The following is a 22910-nucleotide window of genomic DNA, read 5'->3' as shown; positions in this document are numbered from 1 at the left end:
ATGTGGCAAGGTTTTACATGTTTTTCATTGTTATCAAACTTAAACTTGTCACATAAGACACGTGTACCTAAAAAAAGGAAGTGTTATTTTAGTATAAGTCAAAATGTCACATCGGCAAAAAAAAGATTTCATAGAAAAAAAGCCCACCTACCTAACATGATATTTCACACACCACAGCCCACATACGACTACAAACCCAGTGATATGGGCCAGGATGCAGGCCCGTGGTGGGACTAAACTCAGACGCACACGCACCCAGCAGTGCACAGAGCGCGGTTGCCACGACTACCCCCACGTCCTAGACGAACCGCCTCCCCCACGTCCCCATCCCAGGCGTGAAAAAGCCCCAAATCGACTACATCACTGCCTCATTCCGAGAACCTCCACTGCCGCTTCCATCTCTTCTGCAAACAACCCACAAACATCTCTCTTCGAAGCCCACAGTCGCAGGAGGAGGGCAATGGCGGAGGAAGCGTCTGCCAAGCGTCATTGTGGCCAGACGTCCGACCAGAGCGGCAACCTGGACGTCGTTCACGTTCTCGGTCAGAAGCGCGAGTACACCGTGACCCTCAAAGGGGTTGCGCTCCACGGCAAGGAGACGCTGGAGGTCGTCTGCACCAGCGAACCAGACAAGGCCGACGAGATGATCTCTAGGATCAGGAGGAGCGCTTGCGGCTCGTACCCCCACATCATGGGCGTTGATGTGGAGTTTACGAAAGATGATGAACCTCCGCAGATGGCAGCAGTTCTGCAGATCAGCGTGGAGGGTCTCTGCCTCGTGTACCACATCGCTGCGACCAAAAAATGGTGAAAAATCCTACTCATTCACCCTCTTCCATTCATCAATACTGCTCCCTCGAAATTTCATTAGACTAGTTTCATACTAGATGTACTAGTGTAGTTTGTGAAAATGGGTGCACTAGTGCAGTTCCTCAAAGTAGATGCACTAGAATATATTTTGACCCTGATGCACTTGATTAGTATCTGAAACTGTTGCACAAGATTAATTTGTGAGGTTGATGTACCAGTGTAGTTTCTCATCTTGATTCATTAGTGTAGTTTCTAAAGTTGATGTAGTGAATTAGTTTCTAAACTTGGTCTGTGTTATTTTCACCACCAAAAAAACTTAAGAACTTGGTGAAGCAGAGGTATATGTTATTTTATTCAACATAATAAAACTAAACTGGCACTAAGAAAGCAAATAGATCATTGACTCAACTATATATTCCGAAAAGAAAAATAACATGGTGTACTTGATTTTAATTTCAGAACTTTGTGTACTAGTTTCTGAACTACATTCATCCATGACTTATACTGTATAAGCATCTACTCCATGTACTATTCACTTGTAAACCGTAAAAAACAGAAGATTAAATCTTGAAAAATAAACACTAGTACTCCATGTATTCATCACTTGTCTCTCCCCTAGCAGGCCAAAGCACCTCAAAGAGCTCCTACAGGAGGAGAAGTTGTTCACCTTTGCCGGTTTCAGCATTAAAAATGACAGGGACAAGCTGAAGTTGTCTGGTTTGGAGATAAACCCCAACTAGCACATCGACATTCAGCGCAACTAGAGAGTTCCATACAATGGAAAACCGTACGACTCCGTGGCTGATGTTGCAGCCAGCGTCATCCACTCATTCTACAGCAAGATGAAGAAGAAGATCGACAGGGAGGCAAACCATAAACTGTGGGGGGACAGCCCACTGCCAGATTACCTCATCGAGTATGCAGCAATAGATGTGTACGCCACCTACAAGTCGTGGAAGATAATCGACAACATCAAAAGAGGTCTGGAAATTTCAAAAGAGCAGGAAGCGGACCCCTACTACCACTGCCACTATGCGGGATGAGGAGACATCAAAGTCTGCCTTCGTGTTGCTTGCGCTTGTGCTTGTCCTTTATCTTGTTGTTTGAAATTTGTAGCTTGCTTTTCTTGGGTTAAACCAGCTTGTTTATGTCATGTGTGTCAGAGTTGAACCAGTTTGTTTATGTCCTGTTTGTCAGGGTTGAACAAGTTTGCTTATCTCATCAAGTACATAGTTTGCTTATCTCGTTAAATAAGTTTGCTAGCTTCCTATTTTGTTTATCCATCAAAACAAAAATTCAAGTAAATTGTGAATGGAACTTTGTGGCTGCTCTTCAATACTCCCTACGTAAACTAATATAAGAGCGTTTAGATCACTATTTTAGTAATCTAAACGCTCTTATATTAGTTTACAGAGGGAGTACTAGTTATCAATGGAACTAATCACAGAAGGTTGTGCCATCTGTAGTTTTGGTTCAGAATTGTATGGAAAAGAAAACAATTACTACAATTAGAACCAAACTCCATTAACCGAACCTACGGAAAAGGGTCCCCCAACCCCCCCACCTTTATACTATAAAGCAACAACACACCAAGCATCCAACAACACACCAAGCATCCAACAACAAGTCAAGACAGATTCAAGTTCAAGGAAGTCTCAAATAACCGCTGGGGCAACAGAAAAACAAGCCCCAAACATAACAAGTTCATTTCACAGCGATACATGGCCCATTTACTGAACCTAGATATATATAGATAGGTATGGTAATACACGGCAAGTACTTGGAAACAAGAGCTAACATACCAAGTTCATTTCACATCAAAACATGGCCCAGCCAGTTCTAAATGAGGTTGATGGTGATCATCATCCTCAAGTCACGGCGATGGGTGTTCGCAACAGTGAGTAGGATGCCCTGACCTACCCGAAGATTCTTGCCATGAAGGAACTTCTTCCACCCCGCCCGGTTGAAGACAGTGCGACCGTCGGTGTCCACTGCGTAGGCACAGGTGGTGATGGAGCCCGTTCTGGTAAGGCGTAGTCCAGCAGCCATGCCTTCTTCATGCGGCTCGATGCCACAACTAATAGATAACCTCTTAGGTAATTTCTGAAAACAGTTGATATGATATATGAGCATGTCACGTGCAATTATCAACAAATCATACACTTGAAGACACATATATCATTGGATTGAACACTGAGCATATATATCATCACATCACTACACTAGACGCTAATCATCAAATTACTACAGTAATTAAGCATATCATTAGTTTACTACGTACACTAACCATATCATCGCATATTACTACACTACATAAGGATATATCGCATTACTACAACACATGCATACCATAAAATATTCTGCACTAAATGAATTCTACACATGGCATATCATCACAGTACTACAACATGCATATCAAATCAACTAGTACACTTATTAAGCATGCATATCATGTAATTACCACAGTAAGTAACATACCATGAGATGCTGTTTAACATTCGTCCTTGTGAGGCGGGTCACGAATGGCATCCCGACGTAGTCTTCACGTAGCGGAAGCATGTCCCAGAGGTTGCACGTTTCATCGCCGCTCAGCCTCAGTCTTTGGGCATAGAGTGCTTCATCAAGTGGGTTCTCATCATCATCTGAATCCTCACCATCGTCCTCCTCATGAACTTCATCCTCACTATCGGAAATCAAATTCAGATAGATAACAGAAATCCCGGGCCTTTCTCATCTGAAGGAGAAGCTGATCAATTCACCCCCACTAAGATGCAAGCGGGCGATCAAACGATCCCATTCATCTCCTCCAATCTGGGTTATCGTTCGCCCCTTATTGACCTGCATAGTGTACGGCTCCCCAAGAGCGTCGAAGGTCATGGTGTCTCCGACGAGCTCATTGAATGCCAATCTCACATTGCATGGGACGATCTGTGCAAGATAAAAACAAATAACAAACACAATGCATTAGTGGAAATAGCAATAAAAAAACAAAATTAATGAACTGTCAGAAGGTTCATATAAATTGTTACCGCTGCAAAAACAAAAGTAGGCTGGAAGTAGATGCCGAACAGCATGGCAGTACAAAGGCTGGTCCGGCACCGTGACTTGCACCGTCGACACGGTGCTTCCTCCATTCTACACAGAACATGTTGAACTCTAAGTTGAATTGTACGCTACCATAGTACAATACAAAGATCATACATATAATAAATCATAGTGATAACCTAAAATGCAATGCCTATTAAATCTATTTACTATCATCTACCTAAAAAAGCAATGCCAATGACAATGGCAATGCCAGTATCATCTACCTAATAAACCCAATCAGATCCAATCCAATGTCAGTACTACATACTATAGTGAAGAACAGATGAATTATTTTGATTTATTTTTTCACACATAGGGCCTCATTTTGATTTGCACAAGGCCTCTCTTTTCCCTGGTACGGCTCAGATCCTACACTACGACATCCATCAATCTATCAAAGAACCATCATATCCATCAACAAATCATCTACCGCATGTATCAAATAAAATTTCTGGATCAGATCCGCGCCCGGAGGGAGACGCATGCGGTTTGGGAAGGGAAGAAGATTCGCGAGGGGGATGAGGGGAGATCTAACCTACTTGCCGGAGTTGGCGGCGGCCGCGCAGATCCGGCGGCGAAGAGAGGCGTCGTCGGGAGCTGGCGGCGGCGGCGCTTGTCGAGAAGGGGATGAAGAAGTTGAAAATGATGTGGAGTACTAAGGTGCACTTAGTCAAATGTGGTACATGTGGTGGCGTGTTTGTGTGGATAACAAGGGACCCCACGTGTCGGTACCCATAGAATTTTTTTTGGCATTTCCAACTGCCTCACGGGGATTCGAACCAGGGCCATGCGGGTGTGAGGTAAAGGGTCTAGCCAGTTCGGCTGATGCAGTGTGTTCGGCCGAACCAATGTGCCTCTCCTTAAGACATTTATCCAGACACAGACACACGAAAAAAAACCATGCACCGAGGCTGTGCTCCTTGTGTGGCATAAGTGGTCCTGTGAAGCTGCAACTAGGACCAATGTTGATATATGTTGTTATTAGCTAGGGTACCAACACTATATAATGGCTTATGTGATCCTTGCTAGTAAAAAACCATTATCCATGTTGGCCCAAGTGGCACGTTTGAGTGCAACGTGTCAATATTGGTGCATTTGGCCCTTATGGCATCCGTGAGTCCAAAGAGACCATGATTAGTGAAAACACATGAAGATTGCTACATGACGGGCCGTTGGCGTGTCTTGGTATGCACTGTGTGTGCAATGTGACTACAAAAAGTTGTTGCATGTTGAGACATAGTTTATCGGTGCATGTGGATCCTATAGGCTTATTTGTTCCTTGTTTGTGGGCACGATGCGTGTTGGCCCAAGTGACATGTGTCAGTGCATTGTGACATCTATTGGTGCATCTGGCCCTTATACCAATTATTTGTGCAAAGAGATCAAGATTGATACATGTCGGTCCATTGTCGCATCTTGGAGTGGAATGTGACTAGAAGAATTAGCGAATGATTTGGACCCCTTATGGCATGTATCAATCTAATGAGACCAATGTTGTTGCGTGTTGGTCAAGATGGTATCGACACGTGCAGTGTGAATATTACTGGTACATGTCCGTCGTTATAGCGTCTGTGTGTCGAAGGAGAACAAGTTTGGTGCATGCTCTTGTGTGCCAAGATGTTATGTGGGAACAAAAAAAATTTCAATAGTTCATTTTTGTGGGCCCAAAAACAATGATAATTATTTCTGGAGTACCTATTTGTAAATTTTGCACAGTTCTAGTTGGGTGCTGATGTGGAATGTGTTTTTTTCCGCGGTGCACTTACAAACTGGACTCACTTGTCAGAAATCATGTCAACCCACCCAAAATGGCGGATTAGACCTAGCTGCAACAAATTACCCAATATGTGTTTTTTTGTGCAACAAACCTGTAAAGTAGGTGTTCTAAACAAAAGTAACACCAAAAGTAGGTGATTTGTGCAATTTCCTCGCTAAACCACAGGTCAAAAAATATACAAATTCATGTCAAAAATTAAATGAAAGCGGTTGGGGCGTGCACGAGCGCACGACGCCACGCGTCTAGCCTCGGTAACTCCAAACGTCCACCCCCACACGCCAAATAAAGGCCGCCTCCCCCACCCCTGCTGCTTTTCTTCCCCAAATCAGCAAAAACCCTCTCCTCTCACCTCGAACCCTACCTCCTACGAGCCAGCAACCACCTCCCTTGCCCTTCGTCGTCGGAAGATGAAGGCCGGTCGTGAAGACACGGCGGTGGAGAAGGACGCAGCGGTAGAAGCAGTGGAGAAGCCTGCTGTGGTCATTGCCGCTGTGGTTGGCGCGGCCGAGGGCGCCGTTGCGGCGACGGGAGGCGGTGCACCATCTGCTGTGACTGCTCCGGCCACCGTCGCAGCAGTCGAGCCTGCGGTCGGGGAGCAAGTTGAGGAGGAGGTGGCGGTGGATCTGGAGGAGCTGAGGCTCAAGCGGAAGCGCGAGCAGTACGAGCTCATCGACAAGAGCTACGAGGAGGCCCACCTCGACGCTCAGGAAATGCAGGACGGGGCCGTCGAGTTCGACGAGGAGGTCGACGACGAGCTCTCGGAGGTACTACTCTGTTCTGTTCTATTCTCCTACTCTGTTTTTGGGGTTTTCTCCCTTGGGGTTTTCTCCTAAATTGCATGCAGCACGGATTAGATTTCGTCCAGATAGGTTATGTTTCTTGATCTCTCCCTTAGGGTTAGGATTAGTACTAGTTGTTTCGTACATTTGGAAGGAAACCCCTTCAATCTAAAACCTGGTATGGAACAGTAGTCATGTAGGCCTAAAATCCCCCTGTGCGTGCAACAGTAGTCATAATCAGTTCTGCTGTAGAAGACGGTGTATTTGTTAGGTATCACCTCTTTGATTCGTATGATTTCCAAAACGCAGGAATAGGGAAAACGTGGGATTAGAGTGGCATGTCATCTTGAATCCTACAGGATTGTATCAGTGTTTTATTGTGCATACTAAAAACGTAGGATTCTTTCAGACAGGTTTGAGTGGATGGAAAATTTCCTACAAATTTGTTTATTTCATGACAGTCAACAAGAGGATCAATGATTAATATCTAACATGAAAAGTTGACATGCAACAGTAAATATTTATCAACGGTGCTTGAGCTTCTATAAATGGTAACTTTTAAAACATGTACTCTGGAAATAACTTTGAATATTTGTTGTTGGATGAAGCCAATCCAACGGTGGACAGATGGGAAATCCCAGCATTTTTGGCCATTCGATATCTTATTTACTACAAAAAAAATTCCATGAAAGAGATACCCTTGTTGTGGTATTACCTCTTCGGACGTTCGTGTAGTGTGCCAAGATTGATTACAAGATAGTTATTAATGAGAGCTATGATCAGGTGATATTGACGACTGGAATAACTTGTGGGAAACCTATTGGGGCTTTACTAGTAGACGTGCGTGTCTGAGAAAGATTAAAAAGAGCTATGATCATGTAACCTTCTGCCGTCGGCGGTGGCGGCCCAATGCTCCACGCGGATAGTGCGTGCCACACTAGATGTGGATGTGTGGCGCTCGACGGCAGCAACAGGAGTAGCGGCGCGTTGACGTGCGTAGGAGGCGGCGACAACACCACTGTCGTCCGACCCCTCAGGCGACGTTGGCGGCGGGCGGCGGGCGGCGGCTACAATCTGATCTTGCAACGGTCGTGGGAGGTGGTAGGGGACCTGGATGCTGCCGGTGGTTACGAGGGAGGAGCTGTAATCGTGGGATTTCGGGAGATCTAGGCGGCGTGAGTTATGGGTGGTTGAAACATTAGCATGTAATTGGCCAAAACAAATGTAATGTTCCGAAGAAAAAACAAATGTGCCGTCGAGAAGGGAATGCATTTTTTAAGTGGTAAAATATGTTGTTTGTTCTGAAAATGCCCGAAAATTGGCCGTACGTGACTAAACTTCCAACTTCGCTGAAAATGGTTGAAATTTGAAAGTACCCCAATAATTACCATGGCTTGCTCCCCTGCAAAGTTGGGTTGATTTCAGGTAGGTCAACAAACCAGCATGTGATTTCGGAGGTGCCAGTCAAGGCCGCAAGGGCGTGTTTGGGGGCACCCCCATGTTTAGTAGATCATCTACAATACAAAATGATGTGTACTAATTCCCATGGAATCCCATGACCAAAACAAGCTGCCATGCGAAATGCTTCTCAGTTTAGAGTAAGATTTACACATGAAAAAACTTGCAAACTTAGATGAAAATGGTTCAAACTTGGCATATGTATCCCTAACATGGCCATGGATTGTAACCCTACAAACTTGGCGGTCATTTAATATAGGTCAATAAACCAACATGTGCTTTCGGAGGGTACAAGGATAGCCCGGAAGGGCCCGTCTCGGGCCACCTCCTTCAATACACCATGTACATAGGATTCCAAGTTATTTTGATGCCATCCCATGAACCAAATCAAGCATGCATGCACAGTGCGTTCAAGGTTACACATGATTTTCATGATTTTTTCACCTCCCAGATGGTCTACCCGTAGACAACCATCGAAAGTGGTAGCACATGATGCCTTCAAGCTTTATTTCCTAAGGGTAGACCTAATTGACACCATACCAAGTGCGAACATTGGTTCAAACTGGATTCCATCCATGGAGTCGATGCAGTACACGCACTGCCTCCGTCGAGAACCTTCGTGCTACACTGTCGAATGTACAAACCAAGTAGATCATGCTTCATGTGGAATGAACGCAAGTTATGACATGCAATGGAAAATGTTACATTACAGGCTTCCAGGACAACATTAAAATGAGTTTCAGCAAAATTTGCAAGTTTTGGCAATTGCGGCCACTTTTCGAGCATTTATGACCGAAAAATGGAAGAAAATGGAAAATCTAGTAGAAACTTACAACCATTGTGCATGCATGCTTCATTTGGTCATGGGAGGCCATGAAATATATTTGACAAAATATGAAGATGGTGTGAACATGGAGGTTCCCCGACACAAGCCCTTCCGGCCGAGCCTGGCGCCCTTTGAGAGCAGATGCTATAGTACTATCCTGACCTGTATGAAATCGACCCAACTTTTTGGGGTGACTATTGAAGGCCATGTTAGGCCTCCATGCCATGTTTGAACCATATTTTTGTAAAGTTTGCAATATGATTCACGTGTGGCCAGTTTTCGAGTATTTTCGGCCGAAAAAATTACAGTACATGCAAAATTTTGTGTAAACTGAATAGCATTTTTGCATGCTTGCTTGATTTTGTCATGAGATGCACTTTAAAAGCTTGGGAGAATTTCACAAATTTCATGTTGTACTTGCTTCACAAAGTGGACAGTGCAGTTCGAAGGTTCTAGACGGGAGAAGTTGATGTGCCCGAGCTTTCATACGACATGGAATCCGGTGTAGGCCAATGATCCAACTAGGCTTGGTGTGTCAACTAGGTCCACCATAAGACAAACAAAGTGTAATGCATCATGTGCCCCCTCCTTTCGATGTCTGGCTAGGGGGGTAGACCATGCAGGCGATGTTTCTTTTTCGCTTCGAAATTGCAGAAGGATTATAAATGTTGGACAAATTAAAAACCATTGTGAATGCATTATTGATTTTCTCATGGGAGATCATGAAATAAAGTTGGCATCATTTGTGGATATTGTAAACACGGAGTTGCTCCAATACGTGCCCTTCCTTTGGGCTAACATGGCATCCTCTGAGAAGACACATGCTGGTTTGTTGACCTTTCTTGAATCAACACAAAAATTTTGCGGTAACAACTCATGGGCATGTTAGTCCTCCATGCCAAGTTTGAAGTATTCTTAGTAAAGTTTGCAACTAATGTCACGTGGGGCCAGTTTTCGGGCATTTTCGATATAAATAAATCACAATACATGGAGAAGTTGTCGAAACTGAGAACCATATTTGCATGTTTGCTTGATTTGCTCATGGGAGGGCATGAAAAAAAGTTGGAATCATTTGTATGTGGTGTTAACATGGAGGTGCTCCCGGACTCGCCCTTCCGGGCTAGCCTGGCACCCTCCGAAAATGTCCGATGGTTTGTTCACATATCTTAAGTCAACCGAACTTTTTTGCGGTGACAATTCATGGCCATTGTACGCCTCCATGCCTAGTTTGAACCATTTTCGGCAATGATTGCAAGTGTTGTCACGTGCGGCCACATTCGGGCATTTTCGTCCGAAAATGAAAAACTTCGCTAAAATAAAAACCATTTTGCATGCTTGCTTGCATTGGTCATGGCATGTATAGTTGTGAAACTTATTTGGAAAATGAATGAGGCCAATTTTGGAATTATATATCGTTCAAACTTGTTTCGAACCTAATACCTAGTTCACCCTTATGAAATGTATTTTTTTAGCACAACATAATGTTCTTTTTTTATCTTGATGATATATGTTAAAAGATCCCATAACTTACGCACGCCACCTCTCCCGAAATCCCGTGATTACACCGCCTTCCTCCTAACCACCCGTGGCATCGGGGCCTCCTAGCACCGCCACGACCGCTCCAATATAAGATCGGAGACGCCGGGCGTACACGCTTTTCGAAATCTCCGGCCGCCGCCGCCATCGTCAGCTTAGGGGTCGGAAGTGACTGCTCTTTTCGCCCCCTCCTCCTCACGTCCCTCTCTCGAGCAAAAATGGTTAAGGAGATCAGCGCGGTACGTATTTGCACTATAGAATCTGTCAGATCTGAATTCAACTGTTAGCACTAATCTTTAAGACTGTACGTACTAGTAATGAGATTGATCTTGATTCGCGGTGTCGCATTTGTTTGGACACCAAGGGTTTGTGCCCCGGTGAGCATCGTATGAGGGAGTTTTTTACCGTCACCCTGCGCGTGGGATTTGCAAACAAGATAGTAAGATCCAGTCTGACATGACCCGTAGCAAATATCATGAGAAATTTAGTACTCCGTCCAATCCAAAATTAATGTGTTAGATTCATGTAGATACGCATGTATCTAGTCATGTTTTCTGCATAGATACATCCGTATGTACAAAAATTTGTCCACAAATTTTTGGACGGAGGCAGTAATATTGAATGAATATTGTACTCGGACCCTTTGTACTCAGTCAGTTGTTCGTAATGTTTACTGCAAAAAGAGTTATATTGCATGTTGATTTCTTAGATGATAAAATGGTTTTGTGTACGTGCATGTAAATTTAAATCTTCTATGGGGTTATATGATAATACTGCTAAGAAGTAGTGAACTATACTATGCTAGTCATCTATGATTTCACAAATTCTTTAGATTAACAGGCAGTTCATATATATTAACAATCGTACATATGCTACTCAGGTAATCCCATGCTACGACAGATACAGTTTCACGCAAAAATTTGGAGTGCCCTTGGGAAAATATGGGAACTTTGAAGCAAGTTTCAGTACCAATGAGGGGTTTGAATTCCCATGTGAGATTACCAATGACAATGAGTTGACATACATTTCAGGGGAGTCTTGGAAGGAATTTGTTAGAGTTTACATGCTACATGTGGGTCAGGAGATTACGTTCAGTACTGACAATTCAGAAGTACCAAGTAGCGTTGTGACAACTGGGAATTTGCCTATCATACATCCGAGTAAGATACTTTTTTGCTCCTGCAAGTTTTATTACTCTAACTTTATCATATACCATATATAATAAATTAAATTGTATGTGCTATAATATTGTAGCATACTACCAATTGTCCAATGATAAAAGAGATATTATTGACAATGTCGCTGTAACTGAGGGGACAAGCTTAAACTGGAGAATGATGGAGTATGTCATACGCCAAGTGATGGACCTTGATAAGTTAGTAGAGCGTCATGATGCTGGAAACTATGATCAAGGAAGAGCATATGCATTCGTCCATACGTTGACATGGTCAGATTGCAACAAGAACTTCTCGGTAACCATCTTTCTGTTCTTCATTTACTTTGTGTCATTTCAGTATGTTTTTAGCTTTGTTCCAAATTAATTGTTCTTCCTTTACTACATAACAATAAGTTGCCACGTGTTGATGTAACAAATATTGTTTTCAAACAGAAACTGCCTAATCGTGTTGTCCCCGAAGAAATGGAGGAATATGGTGCCATAACCATTGTTTGTCATCCACACAGTACTGTGTCAAGTACATACACCATTTCTGAATATGACGGTCGTGTTTGCGTCAACAAATGGAACGAGTTCATGAAGAAGGAAAAAAATCTTGCTGTTAGGACAGAAGGTGCTGATGTTGTTGTACCTGGGAGATCATGGGATTTATCTGTTTGTTTCCCATGTTCCTGATGTGCCTCTAGAGTAGTTTTGGCAAAACATAGTGTGAGAAAATAAATTAAGGGATTTTTAAGTCATTGTTGTAATGGCATACTTTATTTTTATATCATGGTACTCTTGTGTTCGTGCACAACATAGTGGGCAAGAATTGAAATGGTCGTTTACGTTTTTCCATTCGATTGCCTTCATTGCAACTCGGTTTATTCATTATTTTTTAGCAATTTTCACATGCTCCGTCTTACCCCTTATTTTCTCATAATAGTCAAGAAGGTAAGAAATAATCAAAACAACTATTTCATGCAATCATCGTGTAAGATTTATTTCTTACTCTTACCTGTCATGTTAAAAGAGGGGTGGGGACCGGGGGGGTGTAAGAGGTATCATGTTAGAACACCTCTTCTTATTAAGCTGTTATTACATGTGACCATGATAATCGCCTTGATACGATCACAAATATATTATTTCTTCACAATCAACATCACACACAACACACACAACACCATTACACTAGCCGTCAACAGCTTCAGCATTAAAACAATTTGTCTCCCTAGTCCTAACATCGTATAAGCTTGGTGCTTCGTAATGGTTGCCACATTGCTCTGACTGTAATTTCTCCTGCCTCCAATGTTGCCACTCTTGGCACATGCATTCTTTTCACACTGTTTTTTTGCGCGTTGTAGCTGTTCCCTTCTATCCTGTGCCGCAGCCATTGCATCAAGGGCATAAGCACCAACAAGGACACTTGTACCAACAAGATGATCCACGTACTCTAGTTCCCAGCGCCAAAAATCACATGGATCCTATGAATCAAGTGAACTCAAATCAAACCAGCACTAACGAAACAGTAGAAAAAATTACTCATGCAGTAAATGTCAACCCAAAGTGTAAAGGGATTGTACATCGTGGTGCTTGCACTTGTAGAACACCCAACCATCGTGCTCTTCGGTACTGGAGAGATAGAATCTAACCGTTTCGCCACAGTCAGGGCAAGGGATCAGGGGCACATCAACTGATCGGCCCCTCAGCGCGCACCTAATCGAGCTCGACGACGACATGGTTGATTTGGTGTCAGGCGACTGCGGCAATGACAGACGGTGGTCATAATCCTTTGGGTAAGAGAAGATAGAACTAGGGACTCCTCCGCTGGGCTAACAAACCCTAACACCAGGACCAGAGCATCGTGCTCCCTCTAAATAGGCTAACTAACAAATCTTCCAACCGACTAACCCACCCTAAAATTACGGATGGACCATCCATGCGCATTACTTGTAAATATATCGTCAGATATCACGGGAGATATGTACCCTTCCATCGTACCGCATATCCCTCCCATCTTTTCTTTTCGCATATCGCTCCTTCCTTAACCGCCCAGAAAGTTTTGATGTCCAGAGGTAGCCGTCGCCGGGATAATCGCCATCACTCTGCGGAAGCCCACGCCGACAGCCGAGTAAAAAGAAAAAGGTATCATCCTCCACGTCTCCTCCCATCTCTTGAAACGTTCATACTTTTTTCCGTCGATTGGACCAAAAAGGAGGTTGTGATGAGATTAGAGATGCCATATTTGTGTGCAAGATCTTTGGTATTTGTTCCTGGCGGATTAGTCAGTCTAAGGTACTATTTTGGTGCAAGATTGTGTGTGCTTGTCTTTACTTGGAGTAAAGGCCGTTATGAGATTAGATGTCATTGCAAGTTCACAGTAGTTCATAATACGATCTGGTTACGGAAATATTATGTTGGTGGAGCTAATTTTCTAGCCCTTTCTGCTATACTGGATTACTATGAATGATTTGCATAAGGTTGGAGTGAAGAATTTTATGCAACAGCTTTGCGATTGGTTGTTAGGGGATCCTGATCATACGATCTAGTTATGGATATTTTTTTTGTTGTTGGATTTTCTTTACAAGACCTTTAGGCTATGTTCCATTAGTAGGAATGATTTGGATGATGTTTGATTTAGCCACTTAGATGTGGCGTACAAAGACTTGTTCTCAATACTACAGTAAAGGAGGTGCTATTGAAGGAGTTGCTGGATTATTTAGGACTGATTTGGATGAGGTTGTTCATACCAAATTAGGAATACGAATTTTAGGAGATTAGAGCGTTTGCTAGAAATTCATGAGTCGGTTTGTCTCAACATACCATGCTATTCTATATTACAAGTTATTTAAATAGTCCTATGTTTTAGTGAGAATCGGTATATTTTGACAATCTGGATCTCATTAATTGCATTCTACTATCTGGTGTTGTAGGCACCATGGATTCACATGTGCATGGGAATAAGCGTGCGGAGTACGACAGGTTGTTGCGTGAAGCCCGCCGGGAGATCGACGCGAAGGTCCAACACGAATGTGATGAGATGGACAGGGCACTCAAACAAGAACATGTGTATGTCGATAGGATGCTTAAGGATGAGCGTGCTGATATGTCTTGGAAGATTAAGCAGATGCGTGAAGAGATGGAAAAAAAGTTAAATGAGGACCGCGAGGCCATGGAAAAGAAATTCCAGCTAGCGTACAAGGAGATGCAGCTTAAATTGCAAAAGGACCGGAAGGTTGTCGACGGCCTTATACAGACAGAGCGTGTCAACATGGACGCAAATGTGTTGCAAGCACGTGCCAATATGGACATTAGGCTGCAATAGGAGCGCAAGGACATGGACTACAAGGCTATGGTGGAGCAGGTCATGATGGAAGGGAAGATGTTGGAAGACCGTGCGATGTTTCAATCCCACGTTCAATGCCACAGCAGTCAACCGCAAGAGCATGTCTTCAATACTCCCCCTGTGAGTACCTTGCAACGATGCTATTCAGTCACGATCACGACCTATATTGTGTATTAATAGTTTCTTTTGTGAGTAACTTTGTGTAAGCTATTCATATGCAGTCCAAGAAGCGTTACGCGGCACAATCTCCAAACACTAAAGTCCTAGTGATGTCGGTGTCACCCGTTGAGTGCCACAGTTCTCCACTCAAAGAACATGTCTTCAAGTCTCCCCCTGTAAGTACCTCGCACCCATGGTAAACATTCACATCCAACATTTTGTATGACCATATTTAATTCGTGTGTAACGCTATGTCGGCGATTCATACGTAGGCTAAGCATCCAGTTACGGAACAATCCCGAATCCTCGCAGATGAAGTTTACATCCCATATAATAATAAGGTAACTTTGTCGCGATGTTGCTACGCACATCAAAAATTATTAATGGAACTTTGGTGATTGCAATGTATTAAATTTGACGTGAGATACTCGTATGTAGGTGCTGGTAATGGAATTTTACATTCATAGGGATTGTGAGATTTCGCATGTCCCGACAGGATACTTTGATGAAAGACCCATTGAGATGAGATTGTTTGAACCCGGCGTATTGGACTATGATTTTCTCATGAAAGAAGTGGCTGGATATGGTTATAAAAAGGATTCAGATTTGTACCACTTCTTACCTGAGCATGTGTGCAACCTACCGGAAGGACTGTTCCTGATTTCAGGACCAGGTGATTTTGCAAAGATGATTTCCCGCCTGAACGGCAGCAAGACATGTCATTTGTATTTGGTGTATAATCGTCCACCGAAAGATGACTATGAGTGGTGGTCGGACATGGATTCAGAGGTTCCTATTCTTCATGTTACATCAATTTTACGGCTTCATCATCCTTAAGTTTGTCCTAATACGTTCGTATGATTTTACAGGAACTGCGCATCCAAGACTTGCAGCATGAGGAGGCTCTTGCTAGAGAGCTTGAGGCAAAGGAACAACTGAACTCCTTAGGTTACATTGATGTACCGTGTAAAAATATTGGAGAAGGTGGGCCGTCGCAAATCCTGACGCAAACTCCAACGACCAATACGAAGAAGTCACTGGATTTTGGCACCGGAGACGAGCTCCCGTAGGAGGGCTAATGTTATTTGAAATGTTTTAAGCTGGAGACAACATTTTTTTGTTTTTTTACGAATGTTTGCTGTTATGGAACAATTCATTCACGATGGAGGTCTTGTAACAACATTTTTGCTAGAATGTGATTTCCATTTCCGACGCGACATGCATGTGTTTATACCCAACTGTACACTCCGTCCGTTCCTAAATACTATATGTTTTTTAAGATATTTCAGTATGAACTACATACGGATGTATATAGACGTATTTTAGAGTGTAGATTCACTCATTTTGCTCCGTATGTATTTCATACTGAAATCTCAAAAAAGACTTATATTTACGAACGGGGGGAGTAGTTGTTAATGAGCAGGTGCTGCAGGATCATGTACATCTGCGACTGGAAAAAAATTGCTGCAAAACGGTGCCAGAAATAAACCAAACGGACATTTTATGTGGCACAAAGTGAAAAAATTGCTGGCAAATCATCCTCGGGATCCGCGGAGTCAGACCTGACGAGATCTACTCCGGGATCCGTGCGGTGCAAGGGCGCATCGAAGCGCAGGCGGATCCCCACCAAAGCGCACGAGAAAGGGTCGTCGCACGCCCGCGCATCGTCACCCGGAGACAGGCCGACCGAATTAATATATGTGGGCCCCGCACATGTACGCCTATCGGGCCCAGTTCGATAATCCCGCACGATCCTCCTCCTGTGCAGTTCCATGCATGCACGTAGGTTTCCCACGTCCGCCACGCCTCCTCCCCCAAAGCCTGACACATTCAAGCAATTCAAGGCGGGCCGGCCCACATCGCGCCGATCTCGAGCTAGGATCACGTCTTAATATTTTTAGTCTAACCTCGCCCCCCGAGCAAGTGCTGCACCGGCTTAAATACCTTCATCTATTTGATTATTACAAGTGTTGCTCTTCCTTGCACTCTACGTGGAGGATATGTAGGATGAGTATGATTAATCATCTGTATTCATCCTATATATTCTTCAATTGGAGAGCAAGGATGACTGATGTATTTTTTCGGATTTATAGAAAATGCAAACCAAATATCGCAAACTCATACTATTACAAGGGTGTGGACTAACTTAACCCATTTTTTGAACAAAGGTGTTTTTTTCCACCACCTCCAAATCACCCAAATTTTCTATGACACGGTGACCCACATGTGCCAAACATGTCTATGAAATAAAATTTGGAAAAAATATATTTTACAATGCCCCCTTAAGGTATAGACCGATGTTATGATCAGTCAGTCCAGAGGGCAGTATAAATTCAAAAAAAATTCAAAAAAATATAAAACCTTGGAAAACTAGCTTTGTTTGTGCAAGAGATCATATGTGCCAAAATTTGGGTGATTTGGAGGTGGTCGAAAAAATCACCGTATTTTGGAGGGACCATTTGGTAAGCCATTTTTTAAACAAAGGTGATTTTTTTCCACCACCTCCAAATCACCCAAATTTTCTATGACACGGTGACCCACATGTGCCAAACATGTCTATGAAAGAAAATTTGGAAAAAATATATTTTGCAATGCCCCCTTGAGGTATAGACCGATGTTATGATCAGTCAGTCTAGAGGGCAGTATAAATTCAAAAAAATTCAAAAAAAATAAAACCTTGGAAACCTAGCTATGTTTGTGCAAGAGATCATGTGTGCCAAAATTGAGGTGATTTGGAGGTGGTCGACAAAATCACCGCATTCCGGAGGGACCATTTGGTCCAACTTAAGCCATTTTTTGAACAAAGGTGGTTTTTTCGACCACCTCCAAATCACCCAAATTTTCTATGAAACGGTGCCCCACATGTGCCAAACATGTCTATGAATGAAAATTTGGAAAATATATATTTTACAATGCCCCCTTGAGGTATAGACCGATGTTATGATCAGTCAGTCTAGAGGGCAGTATAAATTCAAAAAAAATCAAAAACATATAAAACCTCGGAAACCTAGCTTTGTTTGTGCAAGAAATCATGTGTGCCAATATTGAGGTGATTTGGAGGTGGTCGAAAAAATCACCGCATTCCGGAGGGACCATTTGGTCTAACTTAAGCCATTTTTTGAACAAAGGTGATTTTTTTGACAACCTCCAAATCACCCAATTTTTCTATGACACGGTGACGCACTTGTGCCAAACATGTCTATGAAAGAAAATTTGGAAAAAATATATTTTACAATGCCCCCTAGAGGTATAGACCGATGTTTTGATCAGTCAGTCTAGAGGGCAGTATAAATTCAAAAAAAAATAAAAAAATATATAAAACCTTGGAAACCTAGCTTTGTTTGTGCAAGAGATCATGTGTGCCAAATTTTGGGTGATTTGAGGAGTTCGAGAAAATCACCGCATTCCAGAGGGACCATTTGGTCTAACTTAAGCCATTTTTTGAACAAAGGTGATTTTTTCAACCACCTCCAAATCACCCAAATTTTATTTCACACGGTGACCCACTCTATGAAAGAAAATTTGGAAAAAAAAAATTACAATGCCCCCTTGAGGTATAGACCGATGTTATGATCAGTCAGTCTAGAGGGCAGTATAAATTAAAAAAATATAAAACCTTGGAAACCTAGCTTTGTTTGTGCAAGAGATCATGTGTGCCAAAATTTGGGTGATTTGGAGGTGGTCGAAAAAATCACCGCATTCCGGAGGGACCATTTGGTCTAACTTAAGCTATTTTTTGAACAAAGGTGTTTTTTTCCACCACCTCCAAATTACCCAAATTTTCTATGACACGGTGACCCACATGTGCCAAACATGTCTATGAAAAAAATTTGGAAAAAAATATTTTACAATGCAACCTTGAGGCATAGACCGATGTTATGATCAGTCATTCTAGAGGGTAATATAAATTCAAAAAAAATTCAAAAAATATAAAACCTTGGAAAACTAGCTTTGTTTGTGCAAGAGAACATATGTGCCAAAATTTGGGTGATTTTGAGGTGGTCGAAAAAATCACCGTATTTTGGAGGGACCATACTTAAGCCATTTTTTAAACAAAGGTGATTTTTTTCCACCATCTCCAAATCACCCAAATTCTCTATGACACGGTAACCCACATGTGCCAAACATGTCTATGAAATAAAATTTGGAAAAAATATATTTTACAATGCCCCCTTGAGGTATAGACCGATGTTATGATCAGTCAGTCTAGAGGGCAGTATAAATTCAAAAAAATTCAAAAAAAATAAAACCTTGGAAACCTAGCTTTGGTTGTGCAAGAGATCATGTGTGCCAAACTTGAGGTGATTTGGAGGTGGTCGACAAAATCACCGCATTCCGGAGGGACCATTTGGTCTAACTTAAGCCATTTTTTGAACAAAGGTGGTTTTTTCGACCACCTCCAAATCACCCAAATTTTCTATGACACGGTGCCCCACATGTGCCAAACATGTCTATGAATGAAAATTTGGAAAATATATATTTTACAATGCCCCCTTGAGGTATAGACCGATGTTTTGATCAGTCAGTCTAGAGGGTAGTATAAATTCAAAAAAATTCAAAGACATATAAAACCTTGGAAAACTAGCTTTGTTTGTGCAAGAAATCATGTGTGCCAAAATTGAGGTGATTTGGAGGTGGTCGAAAAAATCACCGCATTCCGGAGGGACCATTTGGTCTAACTTAACCCATTTTTTGAACAAAGGTGATTTTTTTCCACCACCTCCAAATCACCCAAATTTTATTTTACACGGTGACCCACTCTATGAAAGAAAATTTGGAAAAAAATATGTTACAATGCCCCCTTGAGGTATAGACCGATGTTATGATCAGTCAGTCTAGAGGGCAGTATAGATTCAAAAAAATTCAAAAAAATATAAAACCTTGGAAACCTAGCTTTGTTTATGCAAGAGATCATGTGTGCCAAAATTTGGGTGATTTGGAGGTGGTCGAAAAAATCACCGCATTCCGGAGGGACCATTTGGTCTAACTTAATCCATTTTTTGAACAAAGGTGATTTTTTCCACCACCTCCAAATCACCCAATTTTTCTATGACACGGTGACCCACATGTGCGAAACATGTCTATGAAAGAAAATTTAGGAAAAATATATTTTACAATGCCCCGTAGAGGTATAGACCAATTTTTTGATCAGTCAATCTAGAGGGCAGTATAAATTCAAAAAAAATCAAAAAAATATAAAACCTTGGAAACCTAGCTTTGTTTATGCAAGAGATCATGCGTGCCAAAATTGAGGTGATTTGGAGGTGGTCGAAAAAATCACCGCATTCCGGACGGACCATTTGGTTAACTTAAGCCATTTTTTGAACAAAGGTGATTTTTTCCACCACCTCCAAATCACCCAATTTTTCTATGACACGGTGACCCAGATGTGCCAAATATGTCTATGAAAGAAAATTTGGAAAAAAATATTTTACAATGCCCCCTAGAGGTATAGACCGATGTTTTGATCAGTCAGTCTACAGGGCAGTATAAATTCAAAAACAATTCGAAAAAATATAAAACCTTGGAAACCTAGCTTTGTTTGTGCAAGAGATCATGTGTGCCAAAATTGAGGTGATTTGGAGGTGGTCGAAAAATCACCGCATTCCAGAGGAACCATTTGGTCTAACTTAAGCCATTTTTTGAACAAAAGTGATTTTTTTCCACCACCTCCGAATCACCCAATTTTTCTATGACACGGTGACCGACATGTGCCAAACATGTCCATGAAAGAAAATTTGGGAAAAAAATGTTTTACAATGCCCCCTTGAGGTATAGACCGATGTTTTGATCAGTCAGTCTAGAGGGCAGTATAAATTCGAAAAAATTCAAAAAAATATAAAACCTTGGAAACCTAGCTTTGTTTGTGCAAAAGATCATGTGTGCAAAAATTTGGATGATTTGGAGGTGGTCGAAAAAATCACCGCATTCCGGAGGCGCAATTTGGTCTAACTTAAGCCATTTTTTGAACAAAGGTGATTTTTTTCCACCAGCTCCAAATCACCCAAATTTTCTATGACACGGTGATCCACATGTGCCAAACATGTGTATGAAAGAAAATTTGGAAAAAAATATTTTACAATGCCCCTTGAGGTATAGGCCGATGTTATGATCAGTCAGTCTAGAGGGCAGTATAAATTCATAAAAAATCAAAAAATAAATAAAACCTTGAAAACCTAGCTTTGTTTGTGCAAGAGATCATGTGTGCCAAAATTTGGGTGATTTGGAGGTGGTCGAAAAAATCACCGCATTCCGGAGGGACCATTTTGTCTAATTTAAGCCATTTTTTGAACAAAGGTGATTTTTTCCACCACCTCCAAATCACCAAAATTTTCTATGACACGGTGACCCACATGTTCCAAACATGTCCATAAAAGAAAATTTGGAAAAAAAATATTTTACAATGCCCCCTTGAGGTATAGACCAATGTTATGATCAGTCAGTCTAGAGGGCAGTATAAATTCAAAAAAATTCAAAAAAATATAAAACCTTGGAAACCTAGCTTTGTTTGTGCAAGAGATCATGTGTGCCAAAATTGAGGTGATTTGGAGGTGGTCGACAAAATCACCGCATTCCGGAGGGACCATTCGGTCTTTTAACTTAAGCCATTTTTTGAACGAAGGTGATTTTTTTCGACCACCTCCAAATCACCCAAATTTTTTATGACACGGTGCCCCACATGTGCCAAACATTTCTATGAATGGAAATTTGGAAATATATATTTTACAATGCCCCCTTGAGGTATAGACCGATGTTATGATCTGTCAGTCTAGAGGGCAGTATAAATTCAAGAAAAATCAAAAAAAAATAAAACCTTGGAAACCTAGCTTTATTTGTGTAAGAGATCATGTGTGCCAAAATTGAGGTGATTTGGAGGTGGTCGGAAAAATCACCGCATTCCGGAGGGACCATTGAGGTGCAGGACAGTTCGTGGCCGCAGAAGATCCCGTAGCCCTTTCTGGAGACAGGACAGCGACGGAATCCGAGGCAGATTAGCCTGCAGCAGCCGGTTCCGGGCGGTCCTGATCTTCTGTGGTAGCGGGCCGAGGCGCTGGTGAGAGTGGAGCCGCAGAAGATCCAGGGTGGCTCGCAGACTCATCATGAGCCCATGATGCTGCAGGCCCACTGGAGTCAGGGGCTGTCTCCACGGCCGCCTGGCGAACGGCGGGGCGCCGCTTGTAGCACACGGGCTGGGCCGCAAAGCGCGTGCATCCCTGACCATTATCTGGTTGCCGCGTGGCCGCCGGTGATTGGTGCGGGCCAGAGGGCGCGCCTCGCCCGGTCCGAGGTGGCCGCGTGTCGAGCGGCGGGTCGGAGGCGCACGTGCAGCCGACCGCAGCTGGCGCGGCTGGTCGATCTGCCGCGGATCCGCAGCTCTCACCTGGCACTGATCCCGGAGACGATTGCCTGGGCCTCTGCGACGGAAATCCCGAGGAGGATATGTTCCCCACGCCGCGGCACACGCGATATAACTCGCCTGGAACGATTTCTTCCCCAGTTTCTTCGCTGTTTTCACTGTTTTGTTCGCCTGGCTCCCCTGTAGCATGGTGAGTTGTACATGCAGATACAAACACACAGTGATAAGAATTCGCAAGCAGTTTTCCTTGCACTCTACGTGGAGGATATGTAGGATGAGTATGATTCATCATCTGTATTCATCATGTATATTCTTCAATTGGAGAGCATGGATGACTAATGTATTTTTCGGATTTATCAAGCTTTTATTTTGTTTTCAGGAGCGAAATATAATTCCTCCATTACATGTATTTCCAAATTTTATCGTGCAACATAAACAAGCTACACGCTGGCCATGAAGAAACCATGATTCTTGAGGTTGCACTTGAAAAACTCACATATAAAATGCAAAAAAAAATCCCAAACTCATACTGTTACAAGGGAGTGGACAACCAAATAGCTGAGTCATACATTATGAGGAATTCACTAACTGACAGAATGAAGTATTTTAGAGAAAAGGT

At 42.6% G+C, this 22910-nt stretch overlaps 1 protein-coding gene across 1 annotated transcript; it reads left to right on the top strand.

The window, feature by feature from the left end:
* The first annotated feature begins 460 nt into the window (after positions 1–460).
* Positions 461–1853, top strand: LOC141022067 (uncharacterized). The gene is made up of 3 exons (XM_073497949.1): positions 461–807; positions 1433–1527; positions 1624–1853. The coding sequence occupies exons 1-3, from the start codon at positions 461–463 to the stop codon at positions 1851–1853; spliced, it is 672 nt and encodes a 223-aa protein (XP_073354050.1).
* The last annotated feature ends 21057 nt before the right edge of the window (positions 1854–22910 follow it).

This window comes from Aegilops tauschii, chromosome 4 (genome assembly GCF_002575655.3).
Source record: "Aegilops tauschii subsp. strangulata cultivar AL8/78 chromosome 4, Aet v6.0, whole genome shotgun sequence".
NCBI lineage: Eukaryota > Viridiplantae > Streptophyta > Magnoliopsida > Poales > Poaceae > Aegilops > Aegilops tauschii.
Note: the sequence above shows the minus strand (reverse complement) of the source record. Positions and strands in the feature narration are given on the sequence as shown.